Here is a 22566-nt window from a genome sequence, read left to right on the forward strand (position 1 = left end):
TTGAGACCCTTTAGGAAGCTATTACCAGAATAGACCACTCCACTGCAATTCAACTGCAAAATGTATTCAGTCATCTGCAGACTTTCCTGACCAATTTTCAGTCTACGAAGAATAACATGGCTGAGGTAAGTTAACATCTAAATATTGATGAGACCTTATTGGTATAGAGTAATGATTTGCATAAAAAAAAATTGAGAAATTTGGAGAATGTGATGAAGCATTTTCTACATTTTTCAAAGGTGCTAGCTGCTACCCCATTATACATGTTTTTTTTAAGGTATATATTAGAAATTTTAGAATACTTGAAAAAAAAAAAAAAAACCACATCCTCCCCCCCCCCCCCCCCCCCCCCCCCCCCCCCCCCCCCCCCCCCCCCCCCCCCCCGCAACACACTTCAAGAGTCTATTATGCAGTGCAGCTACATGTGTCCTTGAATTTGACACAGCTTTGGAGAAATATTAAGTTGAAACTGTGGTATCTGCTACATTAATTGTTAATTTTATTCTTGAACCACAGAAAGAGGGGAGGGGAAAGGGAAATGGGTCTTGATATACCGCCTTTCTGAGGTTTTTGCAACTACATTCAAAGCGGTTTACATATACTGTATTCAGGTACTTATTTTGTACCAGGGGCAATGGAGGGTTAAGTGACTTGCCCAGAGTCACAAGAAGCTGCAGTGGGAATCAAACTCAGTTCCCCAGGATCAAAGTACACTGCACTAACCACTAGGCTACTGTGAAGCTATTTTTTCATTACCAGGAGACAAAGAGGTGTATTTTCAAAGCAGTTAGACTTACAAAGTTCCATAGTAACCTATAGATCTTTGTAAAATGAGCTCCATAGTTTCTTAACTGTAAAGTTTGCTCTTATCCTGATGTATCCAGGGTCACACAAAAAAAAGGAGATGACAGTTTCTTGTGCTGAAGCTTGGAGAGACGGTTTTGGCTTAATTTCCCATGTAAATGTGGAACAAATAAAATGCATATTTAGCAGATTGCATCTTAACTGGTCTGCCTAATTGCTTCCCTGACCTCTAGGCCTGCCATCAGGGTTGCCTCTATCATCCAGAAAAATAAGGTGGTTGCCTAAAGTGACAAATTAGGTGGTAAGAGGAGATGTCAGCAAGTCCCCCCCTTCCGCAAATTAACCTACATAGCAGCCTCAAGTCGCAATGGGCCAGCAGCCAGGACTTGTGCTGAAGCACAGTATCTTCCTCTCAGCCCTCCATCCATCTCTCATCCCTGCTGCAGCTGCCACCACATCCAACCCCTCTCCCTCACAGTAGCATAGTAAATGATGACAGATAAAGACCTAACGGTCCATCCAGTCTGCCCAAATGTCACAGTCATTATCAAGTCATGATTAAACCAATAATGAATGGGATATAAAATACTTGCACAATATAAATCCTGCATGTAGGGAATAGAATCTCAAATATTTAAATAAGGACACTTCAAACACTCCCAGCAGGGGACCACAGATACACTATAAAGAGCCCTCTACCATAACGGAAGTTCCATTATTATCACAGGTGCCAAGAAACAGGGAAAAAAATCAGTGCAAAAAAAACTCCCAATAGGAGAAAAAGAACTGACATGTCCCTTAATGTAACTATTCCCTCATGCAGGAATATATGTGCAAAAAAGAAAAGGATTCTGCAACATTAAATACGTTCATCCAATATCCAAAAAATGCAAAAGCAAGCTTGCCCCACTTATCTTCAATAGAGAATACTGCCTCACAGTTCTTCAGACTCCATCTTCTAGCGTCTTATTGTAACATTTTCTTTCATTTGCTATACACAAGGAACTCTGATTCCACTTGAACAGAAAAGAAGACTGTATCCCACAATAATCAAAACCAGGCAAGCCCCCACAAATCCTCAACAAGGGCTCTTGCTGCTTTAGAAGGAAACACTATGTTTCCTCATCGAGGATTTGTGAGGGCTTGTCCACTCTGTTACAGATCTTGGTATCATCCGCAAAAAAGCAAACTTTTCCTTCTAACCCTTGTATATCATAGAGACCATGAAAAGGTGCAAACCATACATATTTCTAGCATTTATTTTAATATAGCCATTTTGCTTTTCTTGAGCTGGGAGCAGACTTAAGAGTTGCAAGAGAGCTATAATGTGCTTTTTCTGAAAAATACCTTTCTAAGGCTGTGGTTTGACATTTGGCCTATGCTAACCTATGCTAACTTGTGATAGGTTGCTGGTCAGCAACTAAGAGCCAGAGACTCCTATGACTAAGGACATCTGCAGTATCCAGATAAATAATCAGAAGGAGAAGTGGGTGCAGGGTAAAACTGTTACCTCAGCAAGAGGGTGGGGGCAGTAACATGGTAACTTTACCCATTATCTAATGAAAACTTATGCTTATGTGCATGACAGGCCCTGTCAATATAATGAAGGAATAAATGATAGAATTTGGTGGAACGTGCTGGAAACTGGATTCATCATAACAGGAAACAGAATATTCTGGAAAGATGCATATTCATTAGGCATGAAGGGTAATTATAATTAAGATAATGAAGAAAGGAAGAAAAAGTATTTAAGAGAAAACAAAACTGAGGATGGCGAGCCTCAGTGTGTCCACTAACAGGTGGACATATTGACAGCTCCCAGGGAAAACTCTGTTTTTATTTGCTACATATTATACTGTATTGGGAGTTTATTTGTTAATATTTCAATAATTACTGATGGGCTTCATTGACAATTTGAATAAATATTTATTACTAGTAAAAAAGGCCCGTTTCTGACACAAATGAAACAGGCGCTAGCAAGGTTTTCCTCGGAGTGTGTATGTTTGAGAGAGTGTATGTGAGAGTGACTGTGTGTGAGAGAGTGAAAGTGCGAGTGTGTGTTTGTGAGAGAGAGTGAGTCTGAGTGCGAGTGTGTCTGTGAGAGAGAGAGTGTGTGTGTGAGAATGAGTGTGTGCAAGTGCGTATGTGAGACAGTGTGTGAGAGAGAGTGTGTTTCACACAGATACAGTGTGTGCGAGAGAGAGTGTGTGTGAGACACAGACTCTCTGTGAGACTGAGTGTATGAGACCAAAAGAGTGTGTGAGTGACTGTGTGACACATAGAGAGTGAATATGATACAGTGTGAGACATAGAGTGTGTGAGAGACAGTGTGTGAGAGTGAGAGAGAGAAAGAAAGACATTCACTGTGAGAGAGAGAGTGTGTGTGTGTGTGAGAGAGAGTGTGTGTGTGACAGAGATACCTCCCCCCCCCCCTCTCTGGTGTCAGGCCCCCCTCTCTCTCTCTGGTATCTGAGCGTTACTGTGCAGAACGCTGAGCTCTGGCTGTGCTTCAAGGAACTGACCAATCCTATTTAATAGAATGCACCTCCAACATTCTGAAGCCGAGAAACCTCATGTGGTTGGTCACTTCTGCTTGTGACGAACCCGGAAGCACGTGATGTCAATTCAAGAGATGGATACAGAGAGCAGGAATGCCTCAGCCATGCAGTCAGCTTCAGAATGTTGGAGGTGCATTTTATTATATAGGATGTCTAAGACTTTTTTAGTAGCCAGAGATTTTCTTGCCTGGGGTTCTGCCTGGGGGACAAGACCTCTAGGAGACCTTCAGAAGGCTACTCCTGTCTCCGAGGCACAGACAGGAATGCACCCTTTGGCAAATGTCGCTCATTAATATATTGAACAGAATCAGCCCCAGCACTTATCCTTGAGGCACTCCACTACTCACCTTGCTTTCCTCCGAGTGAATTCCATTAACCACCACCCTCTGGTGTCCGTCTGTCAACCAGTTTCTAATCCAGTTCACCACTTTGGGTCCTAACTTCAGCCTGTCAAGTTTATTCAGAAGCCTCCTATGAGGAACCATGCCAAAGACTTTGCTGAAATCTAGGATTACATCTAGTGCATGTCCTCAATCCAATTCTCTGATCAACTGTAGTCAAAGAATTCAATCAGACTCATTTGGCACGATTTACCTTCGGTAAAGTCAAATCTATTGGTTACAAGATACGAGACAACATACCATATTTCCAGCAAGAACCTGCCGTATCTTGCTGGAACTATAGCAGCAGTGACAAGCAATTAAAAAAAAAAAAAAATTACACACAGTGTCTTTCAGGACATGAGTATTTTGAAGGTTCCACCATAACCCACCCCCTCTGAAACATGCTTCCTGTTTTCACAGGGGCAGGACAAGACAGGGCCTTCAAGACACGCATGGTCTCAAAGGCCCCATACTTGCTGTTTCTTTTACTGAAGTCACTGCCTCAGGTCTGGTGAGATGCAGCGGCACTGACCACAGCAGAAAAGAGAAGATTAGAAGGGGAAAGAGAGAGAGATAGAGAGAGAGGAAAAAAGATGCAGGTAGACAAAGGAGAATATGCTGGACACAAGGAAAGGTGGGGAATAGGGAAGCAGAGGGAAGAGAATTAGTAAAAGAGTGGGGAATAAGACACTGGGGAATGGAAGAGCTGGGGTGAGGGAGTGAGAAGCAAAACTGTAAGAAGGTGCAGTAAAAAGGGGAAGACTGTGGCCTGGATAGTAAGAAGTACAGGTGAAATCTGAGTAAATAAAGAAGTAGAAAAATAAATGAAAGGAACCTGAAAAGATCAGTGTCACGTGAATGTAGAGAAGAGAAGACAGAAGGTGAAAGAAAAAAATGGTAAACGGACAGGAGGCCATGGAAAGAGCTAAGAGAAAAGCAGAAATCATTAGAGAAAGAAGACAATTAGAAAAATACAATGGCCATTCAACAAAGACGACATCATAGCCCAATGTGATCACTTAACTCTGGAGCTCCAAGCTGCCTGAAGAAATAATTAGGACACTGCACAGTAGCCAGACTTTAAACATAGAAACACTGAAAAATGTAGGCAGATAAAGACCATATGGCCTATCCAGTCTACCCATTCATGCCATCTATTCTCCCTATCATTCCGTTAGAGATTCTATGTATTTGTTCTAAGCTCTCTTGAATTCAAATACTGCTTTCTCTCCACCACTTCCACCGGGAGGCTATTCCACAAATTCACTACCCTTTCTGTGAAGAAGTATTTCCTCAGGTTACTTCCTATCCCTTTTCACCTTCATCCTATGCCCCCTCAACCAGATCTTCCTTTCAACTGAAAGACTCTCGCCTCCTGTGCATTTATGCTGCATAAGTATTTAAATGTCTCCATCATATCTCCCCTCTCCCGCCTTTCTTCCAAAGTATACATACCAAGATCTTTAAGCCTATCCCTATATGCTTTATGACGAAGACCACTGACAATTTTAGTAGTTGCCTTCTGAACCGACTCCATCCTGTTTATATCTTTTTGAAGGTGTGGTCTCTAGAATTGTTCACAATATTCTAAATTAGGTCTCACCACATTCTTATACAGGGGCATCATCAGTTCTTTTTTTCCTACTGGCCATTCCTCTCCCTATGCAGCCAAGCCTTTCTACCCGTTTGGCCACCTTAAGATCATCACATACAATCACACCCAAGTCCCGCTCCTCTTTCGTGCATAAAAGTTCTTCACCCCCTAAACTGTACAGTTTGCTCAGAATTTTGCAGCCCAAATGCTTGACCTGCATTTTTTAGCATTAAATGTAAGCTGCCAAATTCCAGACCATTCCTCTAGCTTTGCTAAGTCCTTTCTGTTGGAATGTAATTGTATTTTACATGCATTGCCTGTCACCTATTATTTCTCTGTGATTACTCTGTGACCTCTGATGTGAATTACTTAGAGAGGTCACACAGCTATGCAACTTCCTGTGGGGGTCAGATACAGCACATGCAGCACATGGAGCACATGGAGCTCATGATCTCTCCTAACCTGAGAGGATCTATGGTGGTGTGAGCATCCATTACCATCTAAGCACATGGAAGGAGCTGATAATACAAATGTATAGTAATATGTATATATAAGCCTGTCTGATTATAATCTAACTACAAACTGTGAGTAAACAGATGTTTTGTTACTTCAACTTTAAAGTGACTCAGCAGTGAATTATTCAGGGGTGAATGAGAGAGAGATGAAGAAAGAAATTAACATTTCTAAAGCTGAAGCTGTGTGTACTAAAATCTGCTAATTATTTACTACAAATAATCCAACAAAAGGGTTATGGGCCCAGGGTCCAGGAATTGAAAAAGAAGAGAAATATTACCAGGCAGAAAAAAAGGCCACATTTTTCTCTTAAGTTTTAAAGGAAAGATTCAGTCTGTCTCTCTCTCCCCCCCACACAGCAGACAGAAGGCTAAGAAAATGGCTGAGGGAAGAAATTCACCATTGTTCTACTCTCTCAAGGTGCCTAAATTAACTGAGTTTAATTATCGGCAGTGGGAATTAAGATTCATATGTCTCCTTCGAGCAAAAAGATTAAATATATGCTTAGATCAAGACAGAACAGCTGAAAATATGGCTGAATGGGACAATGCAAACTATTATGTGAAGTGCATGCTTTTGGAAGCTCTCTCAGAGAAACAAGCCATATTAGTGGAGGGAAAAGATACACCAAAGGACATTTTATATAAACTGAGAACTATGTATGCAACTACATATGCAAAGCAGCAACCAATTTGGCTGGCAGAGTTGAATGAAACCAAATTAAGGGATAAAAGTAAATGTAATGATCACATTATGCATCTTATGTCTTCATTTCAAAAGCTAGAACTTTCTGGAATTCCCATGTGTGATGCATTGAAAAGAGCATTTCTTTTTACCTCACTATCAAAGAAGTTTGATGTTTTTAGGTCTGTAAATGAGGCCATTGAAGGGCAATCTTTTGAACAGGCAACATCAAAACTAAGGCAGGAATGCATAATAAATGATTCTGAGGAGATGTGTTCTCAAAGCAAGTCAGAGAGAAATGAAACAAATTTCTTGGCAAAGAACAGAGGAAGGCGGAGCTATGGGAAAACTCCACCCAAGGGCAAGCTGATTTGCTACTCATGTGGAAAGGAGGGACATGTATCTAAATGGTGTAAGGAAACACAAAACACTCCCTCTAGCTCACCTAAGCCAATGGAACTAAAGAATTTTCAAACCAGGAAATGTATGAAGGACAAAGATAAACACAAGGGCTTTCTAATGGCAGAAAAATCTTTGACTATGGTAAATAATAATTCAAATGAAAGTACTTGGATTTTGGATTCAGGGAGCACATGCCATTTAACCAATTGTAAGAATTTCTTTCAGGAAATGTGTCCAGAGGAAGGTATTCTTAAAACTGCAAACGCAGGGACTGCTAAGATCCAAGCAAAAGGTATTGGATTCTTAAAATGCAAAGTGTCTAATGAAGTTAAAGAAATTCCTGTAAGTGATGTCTTGTATATTCCCCAAGCAGTTTGTAATATGCTTAGTGTATCTACATTAGATAAGAAGGGATTTGTGATTCATTTTGAAAACAGTAAGTGCACAATCTCTAAAAATGATGAAGTGTATGCTGAAGCTTTTATGCATAATGATGTTTATAAACTGAGCATTTCAGGTGAAGCCTCACATATGGCGCAAGTAAGGAAGAATGATGGTAAATGTAGTCTGGAAATCTGGCACCGCCGCCTGGGACATCGTGATTCTAAGGTGATCCAGGATCTTTACAGTAAGCAACTAGCCACCGGCATTCAGATAAGTGCAGATGCTGGTAAAATGGAGAAATGCATAGACTGTGTTACTCAAAAAGGTGTGAGACCCTCATTTCCTGCATACACAGGAAATAGGAGTAATAAAGTGCTGGACTTAATACACAGTGACTTATGTGGACCGTTTAATATCCCATCATTGGGAAATAACAGATTTGTGCTAATATTCTTGGATGATTTCTCTAGATATTGTGTGGCCTATTTGCTGAAAGAAAAAAGTCAAGTCACAGACATGCTGAAGAAATACGTAGCCATGGTGAGCAATAAATTTGAAAGAAAACCAAAGGTTCTTCAGACCGACAATGGTGGTGAGTTCACTTCACAAAGCATGCGCACATTTCTAGAACAAGAAGGCATTCAGCATATCACAACAGTAGCTTATACACCAGAGCAAAATTCTGTTGCAGAGAGAAAATTTAGGTCACTTGTGGAAATGACCAGATGTATGCTGTCAGATAGCAATCTCCCTAAAAGACTATGGGGGGAAGCCATTCTCACAGCAGTGTACCTACAAAACAGAATGCCAACTAAAGGCGCTGAGCGCACACCACATGAGACATGGCATGGTAGGAAGCCAAACCTGTCACATATAAGAACATTTGGAAGTACAGCATATGCTCATGTACCAAAGCAAAGAAGGCATAAGCTGGATTCCACAACAGAAAGGGGCATTTTAGTTGGCTATACTCCAGGACACAAAGGATATAGAATTTTGAATCTGAAAACTGGCATTGTTGGCATAAGACATGTTACATATTTTGATGAAAACAAAAGGGTTGATAAAGGCTGGATTATCCCAGATGAGCCTTATCATCCAGAATATGAAACTAGAACCATAATAGACATGCCAGTGTATATAAATGCCATACCAAGGCAGATGTCTGAAAGCAACTCACCTGTATCTAACGAGGAACAGGCAGAGGAAACAGACACAGAAAGGATCATTGAAGAAGACAGTACAGTTGGAGAAGGGGAATCAATTGGAGAAGAACTCTCAGATATAGAGGATGCAGAAGGTCAGACCAACCTGTTGTCAGACGCTCATCCAGGGAAAACAAAGGTGTTCCACCCCCAAGACTGTCTTACCTAACAAAGTCAGCAGAAGCTCAAGAGCCCTTAACATGGGATGAGATTGAGAAAATGCCAGCAGAAGAAGCTGCTGAATGGCGTAAAGCTGCACAAGAAGAAATTGATGCATTGGATAAAAATAATACTTGGATTCTTACAAAACTACCTCCTGGCAAGAAAGCTATAGGATGCAAATGGGTATTCAAGTTAAAAAGGAATGCACAAGGAAAAGTGGAAAGGTATAAAGCCAGATTAGTGGCAAAGGGATATCTTCAAAAATATGGAGAAGATTTTGATGAAGTGTTTGCACCTGTAGTGAAACACACGACAATCAGAACACTTCTGAGCATTGCAGTCTCAAAAGGCATGCAAGTCAAACACATTGATGTGAAAACAGCGTTTCTTCACGGAGAAATAACTGAAGACTTGTACATGGAACAGCCAACAGGTTTCATAAATACAAAACAAAGACAGCTAGTGTGTAAATTAAACAAAGGTCTTTATGGATTAAAGCAAAGTGCAAAATGTTGGAATGATAAATTGCATGAAATATTGACAAATTTAGGATTTAAGCAAGGTGAAGCAGATAAATGCTTGTACACTAGGTGCAGAAATGGACAATATGCATACATTTTAGCTTTTGTTGATGATCTGCTCATTGCAAGCGAAAGTGAGCAAGAGTACAAGGACATTGTAAAATATTTAAACCTCAATGTTGAGATAAAAGAACTTGGTAATGTGTCATACTATCTTGGTATAGAAATTGAGAAACAAAATGATGGTTCTTATCTTCTAAGCCAGAAGCAGAAAATAAATGAGCTTATTGAAAGTTTAGGTATGCAAGATGCCCAAGTTGTAAGCACTCCCATGATCACTGATTTTCTGAAGGATGAAACAGTAAGAGAACCTTTACCAGATAACATCCAATATAGATCAGCCATAGGTAAGCTTTTATATCTAGCTACCACATACAGGGCTGATATAGCAAATGCAGTAGGAATTTTGAGCAGAAGGGTCAGCTCACCTACCAAATCAGATTGGACTGCAGTTAAAAGGATGGTAAGGTATTTAAAGGGTACCATTGATTGTAAATTAAAGATTTCAGCCAATAGTAATCCAAAACTAATATGTTACTGTGATTCAGATTGGGCAGGGGATCATTCTGATTATAAATCCACAAGTGGATATGTGTTTATGTATGGAAATGTACACATTTCATGAGCCAGTCATAAACAAAGTATTGTGAGTTTGTCTTCTACAGAAGCTGAATATGTGGCCGTATCGGAAGCGTGCAGAGAACTGATGTGGATTGAAAAACTTTTGCTGGATTTTGGAATAGCTGAAAAGAGACCAATCCAGATAATGGAAGATAATCAGAGCTGCATCCGACTGTCACAGAATGACAAGGTTCAGTCACGCACCAAGCACATCGCAACGAAATACCACAACGTGCGAGAGTTGGCGAAAGAAGGGGTCATCAGTCTACACTATTGTCACACCAGTGAGATGACAGCTGACATCATGACCAAACCGTTACCCAGAGAACATTTTGTGAATCTGCGTATAAAGCTTGGACTTTGTATGAATAAATAATTGCATGACAGTTATGCATGAGAAGGGGTTTGTTGGAATGTAATTGTATTTTACATGCATTGCCTGTCACCTATTATTTCTCTGTGATTACTCTGTGACCTCTGATGTGAATTACTTAGAGAGGTCACACAGCTATGCAACTTCCTGTGGGGGTCAGATACAGCACATGCAGCACATGGAGCACATGGAGCTCATGATCTCTCCTAACCTGAGAGGATCTATGGTGGTGTGAGCATCCATTACCATCTAAGCACATGGAAGGAGCTGATAATACAAATGTATAGTAATATGTATATATAAGCCTGTCTGATTATAATCTAACTACAAACTGTGAGTAAACAGATGTTTTGTTACTTCAACTTTAAAGTGACTCAGCAGTGAATTATTCAGGGGTGAATGAGAGAGAGATGAAGAAAGAAATTAACATTTCTAAAGCTGAAGCTGTGTGTACTAAAATCTGCTAATTATTTACTACAAATAATCCAACACTTTCCTCATGTTAGCCACACCATCAGGGGTGCCTACCCTATTGCAGATTTTGGTATCATTCGCAAAGAGGCAAACTTTAGCAGACAGCCTTTCAGCAATATCGCTTACAAAAGTGTTGAAAAGAACTGGCCCGACTGGGCTACAGGAAGATCCAGTGACAGTGGCAAACAAGTCAGAATACAAAAAAAGCTCTGTCTCTGAAGAAGTATGCATACTCAGGTGCAGGGTCCTCTCAGAGGGAGACAGGAGTAAGGCGGTGATAGACCATGTGTTTAAGGGGAAACGTGATGCAGAGACAGCACAGAGTGCATAAAGCAGCAAAATACTGGGGCAGAAATCTGACTGCGCCCAGTATCTAGAAGAGGATAATACTGAATAAGGACAGAGGGTGGTTCCACAATCTTAAATGCAACCTGACAGAGATAAAGAAGAGATTATGGAGCAGATATCACTGAAATAGGCAGGCTCGTGGAGGAAGCAGAGGAGCAGATCGAGTATTGCAGTGCTCTCTATTCTCTAACTGCAGCTAGGAAAGATGGAAAAGCAAAGAAAGGACCTGGCGGATCGCCTGGAGGATATGAAGAACAGATCCACATACCAGAACTTACGATTCAGAGACAATCCCTGAAGGAGCAGAGTTTCCAGATTTCAGTGCAACCATGCAAAACATATCCTTGGCCATACTGGAAGAATGCAAGCACCTTGCCTTGCCTTTGTGATTTCTGTAGAACATATGTTTACATTTAACACTAAGATAGTCCAGTGTACCATGTCTGGAGTCACATGTTTTATGTTCTAATTTATTTTTATATTAGAGATTCAGGCTACAACATTAAATGGCTACAATTTATGCTCCATATAATCAGAAGAGCAAAGTTTGTTTTTGTTTCGGAAGGGGGGGGGGGGGGGGGGGGGAGAGAGCTGTTTTCAAATTACACTCCTGTTCACTGAGTAGCCCCCCTCTCCTGTTGGATGACTTGAGGTACCATCTCTTCCCTCACCTCACTCAAGCCGCCCCTGCTTATGATGGTTGTTGCTCTGGATCCCAATGTTACACTACACTATCTACCCCTTCACTTTCTTCTATTTCTGGCTCACAACTGGCTGGAATGCAATAGAAACGGTTTCAATTTTCTTTGATTTGTGTCCTCTTGTCTTCACATAATTGTGGATTGTGTTTTTGTTTTTTCGTATAGTTCTGTATTTTCTTTTTATTGATTATTTGCACTGAATTCAGTGCCACGATTACTGAAGGAAATGTCTATTTCATAATCCCCCCCAAAAAAATGAAGTAAAAAGTTTCAACAATAAAGAAAAAAAGAAACTGTGAATCCTTAAAAAGTTTGCTGCGTTGGAAATAATTTCATATACATCTGATTAACATGTATGTTCATGCTAATTGCATTACCTTTGCTGCAGCAGTTTACCTCTGATTTTGTGTGCACTATAATTTTATCTGGAAAATAATCATAGCACACACAAAAATCAGTACAACATCAATGAGTTGTAAAGCAGTTTATTACACTTGGGCCTACACGTGTACCTGAGGCTCTGGAGGGAAAAGTGCCTTGCCTGAGGTCACAACAGGTCACAGTGAGAGAAGAAGGATTTAGGATGGAACCGGAGCAGTAGTTTGAGTGAAAAGACGGTTCTGATAAAGGCAATGAATGGCAGTTTATTAGGGAAACAGTTTTAAATTGGGCTGTGCCTCACTATCTGCTACACATCTCTTGCCCTCTGGTTTACCACAGGATACGATTTTAGCTCCTACCCTCTAACTTGTTTTTGTCTCAAATATTGGGCTAAATTGCTACATTTTTCCAGATGATATTCAAATTGTCCGCTTCACTGATTATCCCAACCCTGATCTCACCGCTCTAAATACAGCCCTTGATTCTAGTGCCAATTGGTTAGCTTTGCAGGATTCTGGGTTGCAAATTTTATCTAACCTTTGACTCTCAAATTTTGCCAGTCATCAAACCACCTTATTTAATTATTCATCAGCTGTGATCAGTAAAAACATATTTTTCCAAGGAACATCTGAAAATTCTAGCCTCTGTGTTTATTTTAAGCAACAATAATAACTATTGTAATTCATTATACTATGAACTAAACCACTCCAATATTCAAAGGTCACAATTGGTCCAAAATACCATACCTTGCTTAGGCCCAGATGCACTAACTCCACGGCAAAAGCCCTTCCCTTACCGATTCCCACTTACTGCTTAGCGATTCTAAAAAAAAAACGGGCACGCATGAAGAAAATCGCATGCAAATGAGTTGCTCGCTATTAGCTCATTTGCATGCGATTTTCTTCCTGGGGGGAAGCTAGTCGATCAGCTGATCATGCACAGAGCAGCCAAGCGTTAACCGTGGCTGCTCTGCGCATGCCACAGATGGCTTCATACACGCAGTCAAGCTGCATGTATAATAGCCATCTACAGCCTTTTTTTTGTTTACCTTGATCCTGGTTAAAGTGCTTCTGCAAGATGCCTCCTCTAGTCATGCTTCACCTTTCTCAGAAAGGCTCCAATATTAATTGCCACAGAAGTGCCTGCCAATCACAGCATGTTCAGCTACACGCGCTGTGATTGGCTGAAAGAGACCACCTGGTACAGCTCTAAAAGAAAAATCAAGTGCTCTTTGAAGCTGCTGGCCATCAGGAGGAGCAAGAACCGGCAGATCAACTTCCTTGCAGCAGCAACAGATGGGCTGCAGCTCACAGCAAACCCAGCCAGGCATTAACGAGAGGTGCAGACCTCCCGTTAGATTTTCCATGGTAAAGGTAGGAACTGCTTTTGTGCATGGGGTCGGAAAACGGCTGTGCATCGCCATGCATGCACATTATAACAGTAATTAGCTCATTATAATAGCTATTAGCTCATTTGCTTTCCGTTTTTGTTAACTGCTACTGTGACAGGAAAATGGCTCAGAGAACCCTTTCGTGCATGTCTCGTTTTACTACTTTCTCACTAAACCGGCTAGAACTAGTTTAAAAACCACATTGCTGGCTCGTTAGGTTTAGTGCATCTGGCCCTTAGTAACTAACAAGGAAATAAGCCCGTTTCGTGAAAAACAGGGTATTGTCTAAGCATGCTCTCATCTCTCTCCCCTGCCCTCCCCTCCATGTCTGGCGATTCTCCCCTCCCCTCCATGTCCAGCAATTCTCCCCTCCCCTCCTCTGCCCTCCCATCCCATCCATGTCCAGTGATTTTCCCTTCCCCTCCATACCTGAGGTCGCAGCGGCAGCAGGCTCGCGTCGCCTCCAGCCTTCCCTTGCCTTCCCTCTTAGTGTCCCGCCCTCCTCTGACATCATTTCATCTTTCCACGAGGGCGGGACACTGAGAGGGAAGGGAACAGTGGAGGCGAGCTGACATAAGCTCATCTGCATACGGTTACGAACCTAGACAGCCAGCCATCCAGGGACGCAGGTGGACAAATTATTATATAGAGAGATACCTGCTGATTTGACTATATTAACCGCATTTGGAAGATGCTCCTCTAGCTTCCAGCTTCCTTTAGGATCCGCTGTAAAATATTGTTTGAGATACACAAAGAAGAATATTTTGAAAGCACTTAGACTTACAAAATAACCTATGGAACTTTTTAAGTCTAAGTGCTTTGAAAATTAGCCCCAAAGCCATCTCCATGGGCATACTTATCTAGCTAATTTGTTCATTCCTTACCAATCGTCTACCTGAACACAATACCTTAATTAACCATCCCACCTCTTGCTATGTGTCACCTTAATACCATGAGGAAGACTGCTCTCTCTTGCTCTGAGCCAAGGGAATGAAAACCCTTCCATTTCCACTACGCTCTGATACAAATCACTTAACACTTTAAGGTTGCTTTAGAAACCCATTTATTTTCCCAAACTTTGGGGAACACAGAAGATAAAGTACAGAGGCACAGATTAATCTATTTTTGTTTATTCAAGTCTCATCCTCTTTCTTTCTTTCCCTCACTCTGACTTTTGTTTCCAAAATGGTGTCCGGCGCGAAACTCCGAGAAGGAGCCGCGCAGGAAGAAGGGCGTTTTAATTTCGCTGACTTCTTACTGTCGCCCAATTCAAGGGCGACCAAGCTGTTAACGTCTCCCATCTCGAGGGCGGCCCAAGAAGAAGCCGACCGAGCCGCGTGGCCGGTCATGACCGGGAGGGCGGCCAGCGGGGGATGGGTGCCTAAGGCGGGAAAGGCCGCCGCGCCAGAGGAAAAACCGGTGAACTCTCCCGGCTCCGAAAGGACGCCCAAAAAGGGCGACTCTACCTTTGAGCCCCCCGCTTCCCCGCTAGGCGCGCGAACGCGTTCCGGGGAGCGTCTTTTCGCGCCATTGCCATCCGAGGTCATAGCCACGTGGAGACCGTTCAGGGAACCCCCTGCCCACTAGTAAAAGGTAAAAATTACTTGCTTCTTGCTCCGAGCAGCGACGACTTGTTCCAGTGAGCAGCTGCAAATGGACGTCCTTTTTGAACGTTTAAAATTTTTTTTTTTTTTTTACGGAGCCAGCGGGAGGGGGGAGAAAAGGAGGGATCTGGCGCCACCAGGTTTGCACTTGCTCATGAAGAGCCCTCAACCCCAGGAACTCAACAATACCTAAACAATTAGGCTTGGAGACCTAGCCAGAGCTGCTGCTGTGTGACCACACACCTGCTGAGATAGAGAACATACTGGGGAATTTCCGGCAGCACATGACCACATATAGGGAGGCAAAAGATTGCTCTCCACCTGCTGGTAGATGGACACAACCCACCAGTCTATGGATTGATCGGCTTGATGATAGGGAAAGGGTCAATTGTAGAAAAATGATTAAGAGCAGAATGGAATAGGAGAGGAGACAAGAGGAAGCATCCATAGAGAAAATGATCCTAAGCATCTCATGGAGAACAGATACCAGTAGAGGGGGAAGAATGACAAGGAGAAAAGGACATGTCCTGGGTTTCTGTTAATTTGTCTTCAAAGGATATGAACTCTTAGAAACGCAGCAGTGGTGGTTATGGAGATTGCTCTGAGCAACATGAAGTTTATGGGGTGGAATTTCTAGCAGTTTATTCATTTGGATTTATGGAACTATTTAAAAGACATTCAACAATCTTTGTTCTCCAATGATGAATAATCTAATTTAACTCAGAGGCTAATGCACAAAGTTTACCATGCTAGGAATGTCTGACTAGTTATATCCAGTTTAGCGTGCATGATATTTAGCCGGTAATGCACAAAAGGGCTCTGAATCCATCTTACCGACCGTGGTAGCAGGCAACGATAATCCTATGCAAATGTATGATGACAAGCTGTTTAGTATTAAAATGAGCATTCTGAACGATGCACAGAAAGGAGCACCTATCTTTAATGTGCAAAATTTTCCGTGAGGTCTGGAACTGTCATTGTGTGAGGGCGACTTCTGGGAGAAGCACTCTGCTTGCATTTTTCAATAGCAAAACTTGTCCAAAAGCAGCTTGGGGCAGAGAAACAAGGGGGAGATGCTTCCAGAAAGGAGATTTTTTTCAATAGCAAATTGCTCTAATGCTGGCCCCACCTTCCTCCTAAAGCTTACTTGCCTTCCCCTCAGGCTGTTACAGATGATTTCGGTTGGTAATCTCCTCCTTGCTGAAAGCCCCCCAGCTGACATCACAGGGGCTTTCGCCCAGCTGATTGGCTATCTGCTTGTTTCTCCACCCCCTCCCAGCAGACATCATAGGGGCTTTCCCCAAACAATTGGCTGTCTACCCCTATGATGTCAGCTGGGGGGGGGCGGAGAAACAAGCAGTCAGCCAATCAGCTGGGGAAAGCCCCTATGTCATCAGTGGGGGGGGGGGGTTAGAGAAACAAGCAGACAGCCATTCGGCTGGGGGAAAGCCCCTAGGATGTCAGCTGGTGGGGCTTTCAGCAAGGAAGAGATTCCCAAGCGAAAATCATGGGGGGCAGCCTGAGGGAAGGCAAGTAAGCTGGAGGAGGAAGGTGGAGCCAGAATCAGAGCACTGCAAGGGAGACAGGTGGATATTGGAACCAGTAAGTACTGCAGAAGAAATGAGAGATTACAGCAGTGGGATTCCTGGGCATACACAGAACATGGACACTTACCAAGAGACTATTCTGTACATATGCTAGGCACTTTCCCTGCCAAGTTGTTTGCTAAATTTACGTGAATCTCATTTCCATGTGATTTCTTCTAAGCATCGCTTGCTATTTCAAAATCGGTAACTTCTACTTTGGATCTAAACAGACATGGTTTTTAACAGGGACTTTTGAAATGACTCAGTTTTGTCCTCTCATATGCTTGATATTTGTAATAAAGGTGCCTATGAGCTATCATACTTTTCTGTCATCAAGGAAGTACTGACAAGGTGCTGGAATGGAAGACTAAGTTATACCAGACTAAGAAATTCATTTCATGTGTAAACCCTGCAATCAGAATTCTTTAGGACTTCCAGACACAGACCCTGGAGCTACTGACTATATAAAAACATGCCCAACTTTTAAAACAGTAAGAGAACTGTGAAACTAACATTTAGATTTGTGACGTTCATACTTGTGGAAGGAAACTTTATAACTGGGTGTCCATGTAGGGAAGGCACATACGTTGCACCTATAAAAGACAGTATACATACCATCCCCCGGATTCTATATAGTGTGCCTAAAGATCAATTCTATAACAATGCGCCTAATTTAACAAGCTTAACAAGCTAATGAGCGCTAATAACAGCACTTAACAAGCAATGATAAGCACTAACTGGAACTGATTAGAATTTAGGAGCAGAAGTCGCTAAGCGTATTCTGTAATGATGTGCGCTGAACTTCTAATGTACACAGGCAAAAAGGGGCATGGTTACGGGCAGGGAAATGGGCATCTCATGGGCGTTCTGAAATTTACACACCTAGTTATAGAATATGGCCCAGTGTGCCTAAATCTACGCCCTGGGATTTACGCTATGTAATTAGACTCTGGAATTCATTGCCGGAGAACGTGGTACGGGCGGTTAGCTTGACGGAGTTTAAAAAGGGGTTAGATAGATTCCTAAAGGACAAGTCCATAGACCGCTATTAAATGGACTGGAAAAATTCCTCATTTTTAGGTACAACTTGTCTGGAATGTTTTTACGTTTGGGGAGCGTGCCAGGTGCCCTTGACCTGGATTGGCCACTGTCGGTGACAGGATGCTGGGCTAGATGGACCTTTGGTCTTTCCCAGTATGGCACTACTTATGTACTTATGTACTTATGTACTTTTCATTGGTGTAAATGGATGAGCGTAGATTTAGGTGCTTAAATATCAACTAATATCTACAGTGGGGGAAATAAGTATTTGATCCCTTGCTGATTTTGTAAGTTTGCCCACTGACAAAGACATGAGCAGCCCATAATTGAAGGGTAGGTTATTGGTAACAGTGAGAGATAGCACATCACAAATTAAATCCGGAAAATCACATTATGGAAAGTATATGAATTTATTTGCATTCTGCAGAGGGAAATAAGTATTTGATCCCTCTGGCAAACAAGACCTAATACTTGGTGGCAAAACCCTGTTGGCAAGCACAGCGGTCAGACGTCTTCTGTAGTTGATGATGAGGTTTGCACACATGTCAGGAGGAATTTTGGTCCACTCCTCTTTGCAGATCATCTCTAAATCATTAAGAGTTCTGGGCTGTCGCTTGGCAACTCGCAGCTTCAGCTCCCTCCATAAGTTTTCAATGGGATTAAGGTCTGGTGACTGGCTAGGCCACTCCATGACCCTAATGTGCTTCTTCCTGAGCCACTCCTTTGTTGCCTTGGCTGTATGTTTTGGGTCATTGTCGTGCTGGAAGACCCAGCCACGACCCATTTTTAAGGCCCTGGCGGAGGGAAGGAGGTTGTCACTCAGAATTGTACGGTACATGGCCCCATCCATTCTCCCATTGATGCGGTGAAGTAGTCCTGTGCCCTTAGCAGAGAAACACCCCCAAAACATAACATTTCCACCTCCATGCTTGACAGTGGGGATGGTGTTCTTTGGGTCATAGGCAGCATTTCTCTTCCTCCAAACACGGCGAGTTGAGTTCATGCCAAAGAGCTCAATTTTTGTCTCATCTGACCACAGCACCTTCTCCCAATCACTCTCGGCATCATCCAGGTGTTCACTGGCAAACTTCAGACGGGCCGTCACATGTGCCTTCCAGAGCAGGGGGACCTTGCGGGCACTGCAGGATTGCAATCCGTTATGTCGTAATGTGTTACCAATGGTTTTCGTGGTGACAGTGGTCCCAGCTGCCTTGAGATCATTGACAAGTTCCCCCCTTGTAGTTGTAGGCTGATTTCTAACCTTCCTCATGATCAAGGATACCCCACGAGGTGAGATTTTGCGTGGAGCCCCAGATCTTTGTCGATTGACAGTCATTTTGTACTTCTTCCATTTTCTTACTATGGCACCAACAGTTGTCTCCTTCTCGCCCAGCGTCTTACTGATGGTTTTGTAGCCCATTCCAGCCTTGTGCAGGTGTATGATCTTGTCCCTGACATCCTTAGACAGCTCCTTGCTCTTGGCCATTTTGTAGAGGTTAGAGTCTGACTGATTCACTGAGTCTGTGGACAGGTGTCTTTCATACAGGTGACCATTGCCGACAGCTGTCTGTCATGCAGGTAACGAGTTGATTTGGAGCATCTACCTGGTCTGTAGGGGCCAGATCTCTTACTGGTTGGTGGGGGATCAAATACTTATTTCCCTCTGCAGAATGCAAATAAATTCATATACTTTCCACAATGTGATTTTCCGGATTTAATTTGTGATGTGCTATCTCTCACTGTTACCAATAACCTACCCTTCAATTATGGGCTGCTCATGTCTTTGTCAGTGGGCAAACTTACAAATCAGCAAGGGATCAAATACTTATTTCCCCCACTGTATAATTGGCACCTAAATCTAGGCACCAATTATAGAATACAGTTAGTCGGCATTGATTTCCGCGCCGATTTTTTTGGTGCCACATACAGAATCTTCCTTTAAGTACTTTAATAATATTGTACCTTCCCCCTTCTCCCAAAAATGCTGCTGCACCTGATCTGAAGCAGCTGTAACTTTGTGCATGAATCTATGCTTATGTGTGAATTTTTTTTATGTTTCAACGTTTTTATTAATGATGAAATAAATATGGTACAACAGATACCATAAAATATAAAACTTCAACAGTACAGTGAAACTTCACATATAAGTATTGAACAGACCATCATCAAGTTTTTTGTATACTTCCCCCCTCCCCACCCTCTATTCCCTTTCCCTCCCCCCTTACTTCTGTGTGTCAAACAATATTGGGGATAATGAATTTAAACATTCAGACCATGTGTACTGCCGAGGTAACTCACATAGGTTGAGGAGCAAACTTCCCCCCGTGGACTAAGTCCTTGTATATATCGGCCCCATATTGACATGAATTTTTTTTTTAAGGCCATAAATAAAGGCCAATCCACCCCCACCAATAGAATGCATACTAGAAGAATACATAAAAGTAGGTGCTTGGTTTTCTAATGCATGTATACAGGGTTGGCTCAGGGGATAGTGTCGCCCTGATCCAACTTGCTTTGGTGGCGCCCCCTCCCTCCCCCATCACATCGCTTCCTCTCCCCCCATCCAGTCTCTTTTTCTCCTTCCTCTGTCCCGCTCCCCTCAGGTCCAGCACTGCTCCATCACCTCTCTGACTCCCCCACGGTCCAGTAAAGTTTATGTCGGTTACCGGTGGCAGCAACAACATGACAGGCTGCCTTCTGCCAGGCCCTGGGTCTTCCCTCTGCCGCGTCCCACCCGAAGGAAATTGTACCAGAGGAGGCAGAATGAGGCAAAGGGAAGACCCAGGGGCTAGCCAAAGGCAGCTTGTTGTTGCTGCTGCTGCTGCCACCAACAGGGGAAGAAAACAAAGTTTAACCTGTAGACCAGTTGGGGTCAGAGGCTGGGTATTTTGGTGCCCTTAAATCGCCAGTGCTCTGGGCCGCCTCATCTGGTCCAATGGTTAAGCCAGCCCTGCATGTATACACCAGAACAATTTTATAAATGTCTATTTGAACATATAAAGTGTTGTTCTACACTGTCAAGTTGCTAATAGAATTACTCCCGGCTGCACATTTAGAAAACATGATATTTTGGTCTTTAAGAGGCAGAGATCTGTCTATCTTCATACCTTCAAACAGACCTCAGAAAAATACTTCAAACTGTGCAAAGAAATGCCTTTCATGCTGGACCTCTGCAGGAATTACTGCCAGCCTGACCTTCATGACTAGGTTATTCAGAAGGGTGCTGCTCATAGGACAAACCTGATGTTGTGGGAGTCACCTCTCCTCTGTGCAGCCTCCTCCTCATGTCTCTTCAGCTGTCGCAGTAACTCTGACTCTATCTGAGTCTTGTTAAAAGGTAAGGAAGTTGCAACAGCGGATGCAGCGGCTACAAGCTCCGGACTCAGCTGCATGTCTCTAGAAATAAAGAGAGACGTGAAAACAAATGCATATAGCAATATCTAATTCAGAACATTATACTTCTAGCTTCTATCAACTTCTCACTGCCCTCTCAAAGTTTAAAAATACAGTTCTGTTTCAAAGAACTTATCTTAAAGATTCTGAGACCACTAATTTTTCTGAATGTGACCTGTGCATGTAGCCCTTACAATTTTACTCTTCAAATGAGTTAAATATATCTATAAGCAATTCTCTACAGCAGTATTCTCAGCACAGGCGCTTCCAGTTGTTTGGGCCAAAGGCTTTCTCAGAGTGGAGAAGTAGCCTAAGAACATAAGAACCTAACCATTGCCATACTGAGACAGACCAAAGGTCCATCCAGCCCAGTTTTATGCTGCTTACCCTAGAAATAAGCACTGGATTTTCTCATGTCCATCTTAATAATGGCTTATGGACTTTTCTATTAGGAAATGATCCAAAACTTTTTTAAAACCCTGCTAAGCTAATTGTATTTACCACATTCTCCGACAACAAATTCCAGAGTTTAATTACACATTGAATGAAGAAAATGTAGTGGGCTGAGAACCTGGGAAACCGAGTTCAATTCCCACTGTGGCTCCTTGTGATCCTGGTCAAGTCATTTCACTCCCCATTACCCCAGTTACAAAAACTTAGATTGTGAGCCCACTAGGGACAGGGAAAGTAATTGTATATATTAAAAATGTAAACCTTGGTATATCAAATCTATGACAAATGCATGAGATAGATTTACATGTCAAAGAGGCAGTGTAAATACAAATAATAAAGAAAAAAATCGAATGTCAACAAATGGTAAAGGGTGTAACAATTTGCTTCAAAGAAATATAGAAATGTAGTAAGATAATTAGTGTGAAAGAAATGGTAACTCTCAGTTATCTAAGCCATGATGCCCTCACATCTAAGGCTCACTAACACGCTCATTTTCAAAGCACTTAGCCTCCCAAAGTTCCATAGAAACCTATGGAACTTAGCCTCCCAAAGTTCCATAGAAACCTATGGAACTTAGCCTCCCAAAGTTCCATAGAAACCTATGGAACTTAGCCTCCCAAAGTGCTTTGAAAATATGCCTGTGTGGCAACAAGAACTCTAAGCCATCTATTTAAGGCTCTGATTTGGTGCCCAGATACAGCCTTGAGTAAACCATTTTAGTGAATATGTGAAAAGTGTAGTTCAATAATAATAAAAATGTACATCCAATACTCAAAGGCAAATAGTATCCCCAAACAATGAAAAAGATAATGAAAAGGAGGCAGTGCATGCAGATCTATCTCATACACATTCATAGTGGATATCCTGAAAACCCAACTGGCTGGATATATCCTGAGGACTGGCTTGAGAAGCCCTGTCCTAAAGAACTTCA

The 22566-nt window shown here is 42.3% G+C and overlaps 1 protein-coding gene across 1 annotated transcript in view; it reads right to left on the minus strand.

Moving 5' to 3' along the window:
* Positions 1–22566, minus strand: part of MRPS31 (mitochondrial ribosomal protein S31) — a 148749-nt gene that overhangs the window by 121957 nt on the left and 4226 nt on the right. The window contains exon 3 of the mRNA XM_030199404.1: positions 21030–21185. Within this exon, the coding sequence (XP_030055264.1) occupies positions 21030–21185 (156 nt within the window). The remainder of the gene's footprint in view (positions 1–21029; positions 21186–22566) is intronic.

This window comes from Microcaecilia unicolor, chromosome 4 (genome assembly GCF_901765095.1).
Source record: "Microcaecilia unicolor chromosome 4, aMicUni1.1, whole genome shotgun sequence".
Lineage (NCBI taxonomy): Eukaryota > Metazoa > Chordata > Amphibia > Gymnophiona > Siphonopidae > Microcaecilia > Microcaecilia unicolor.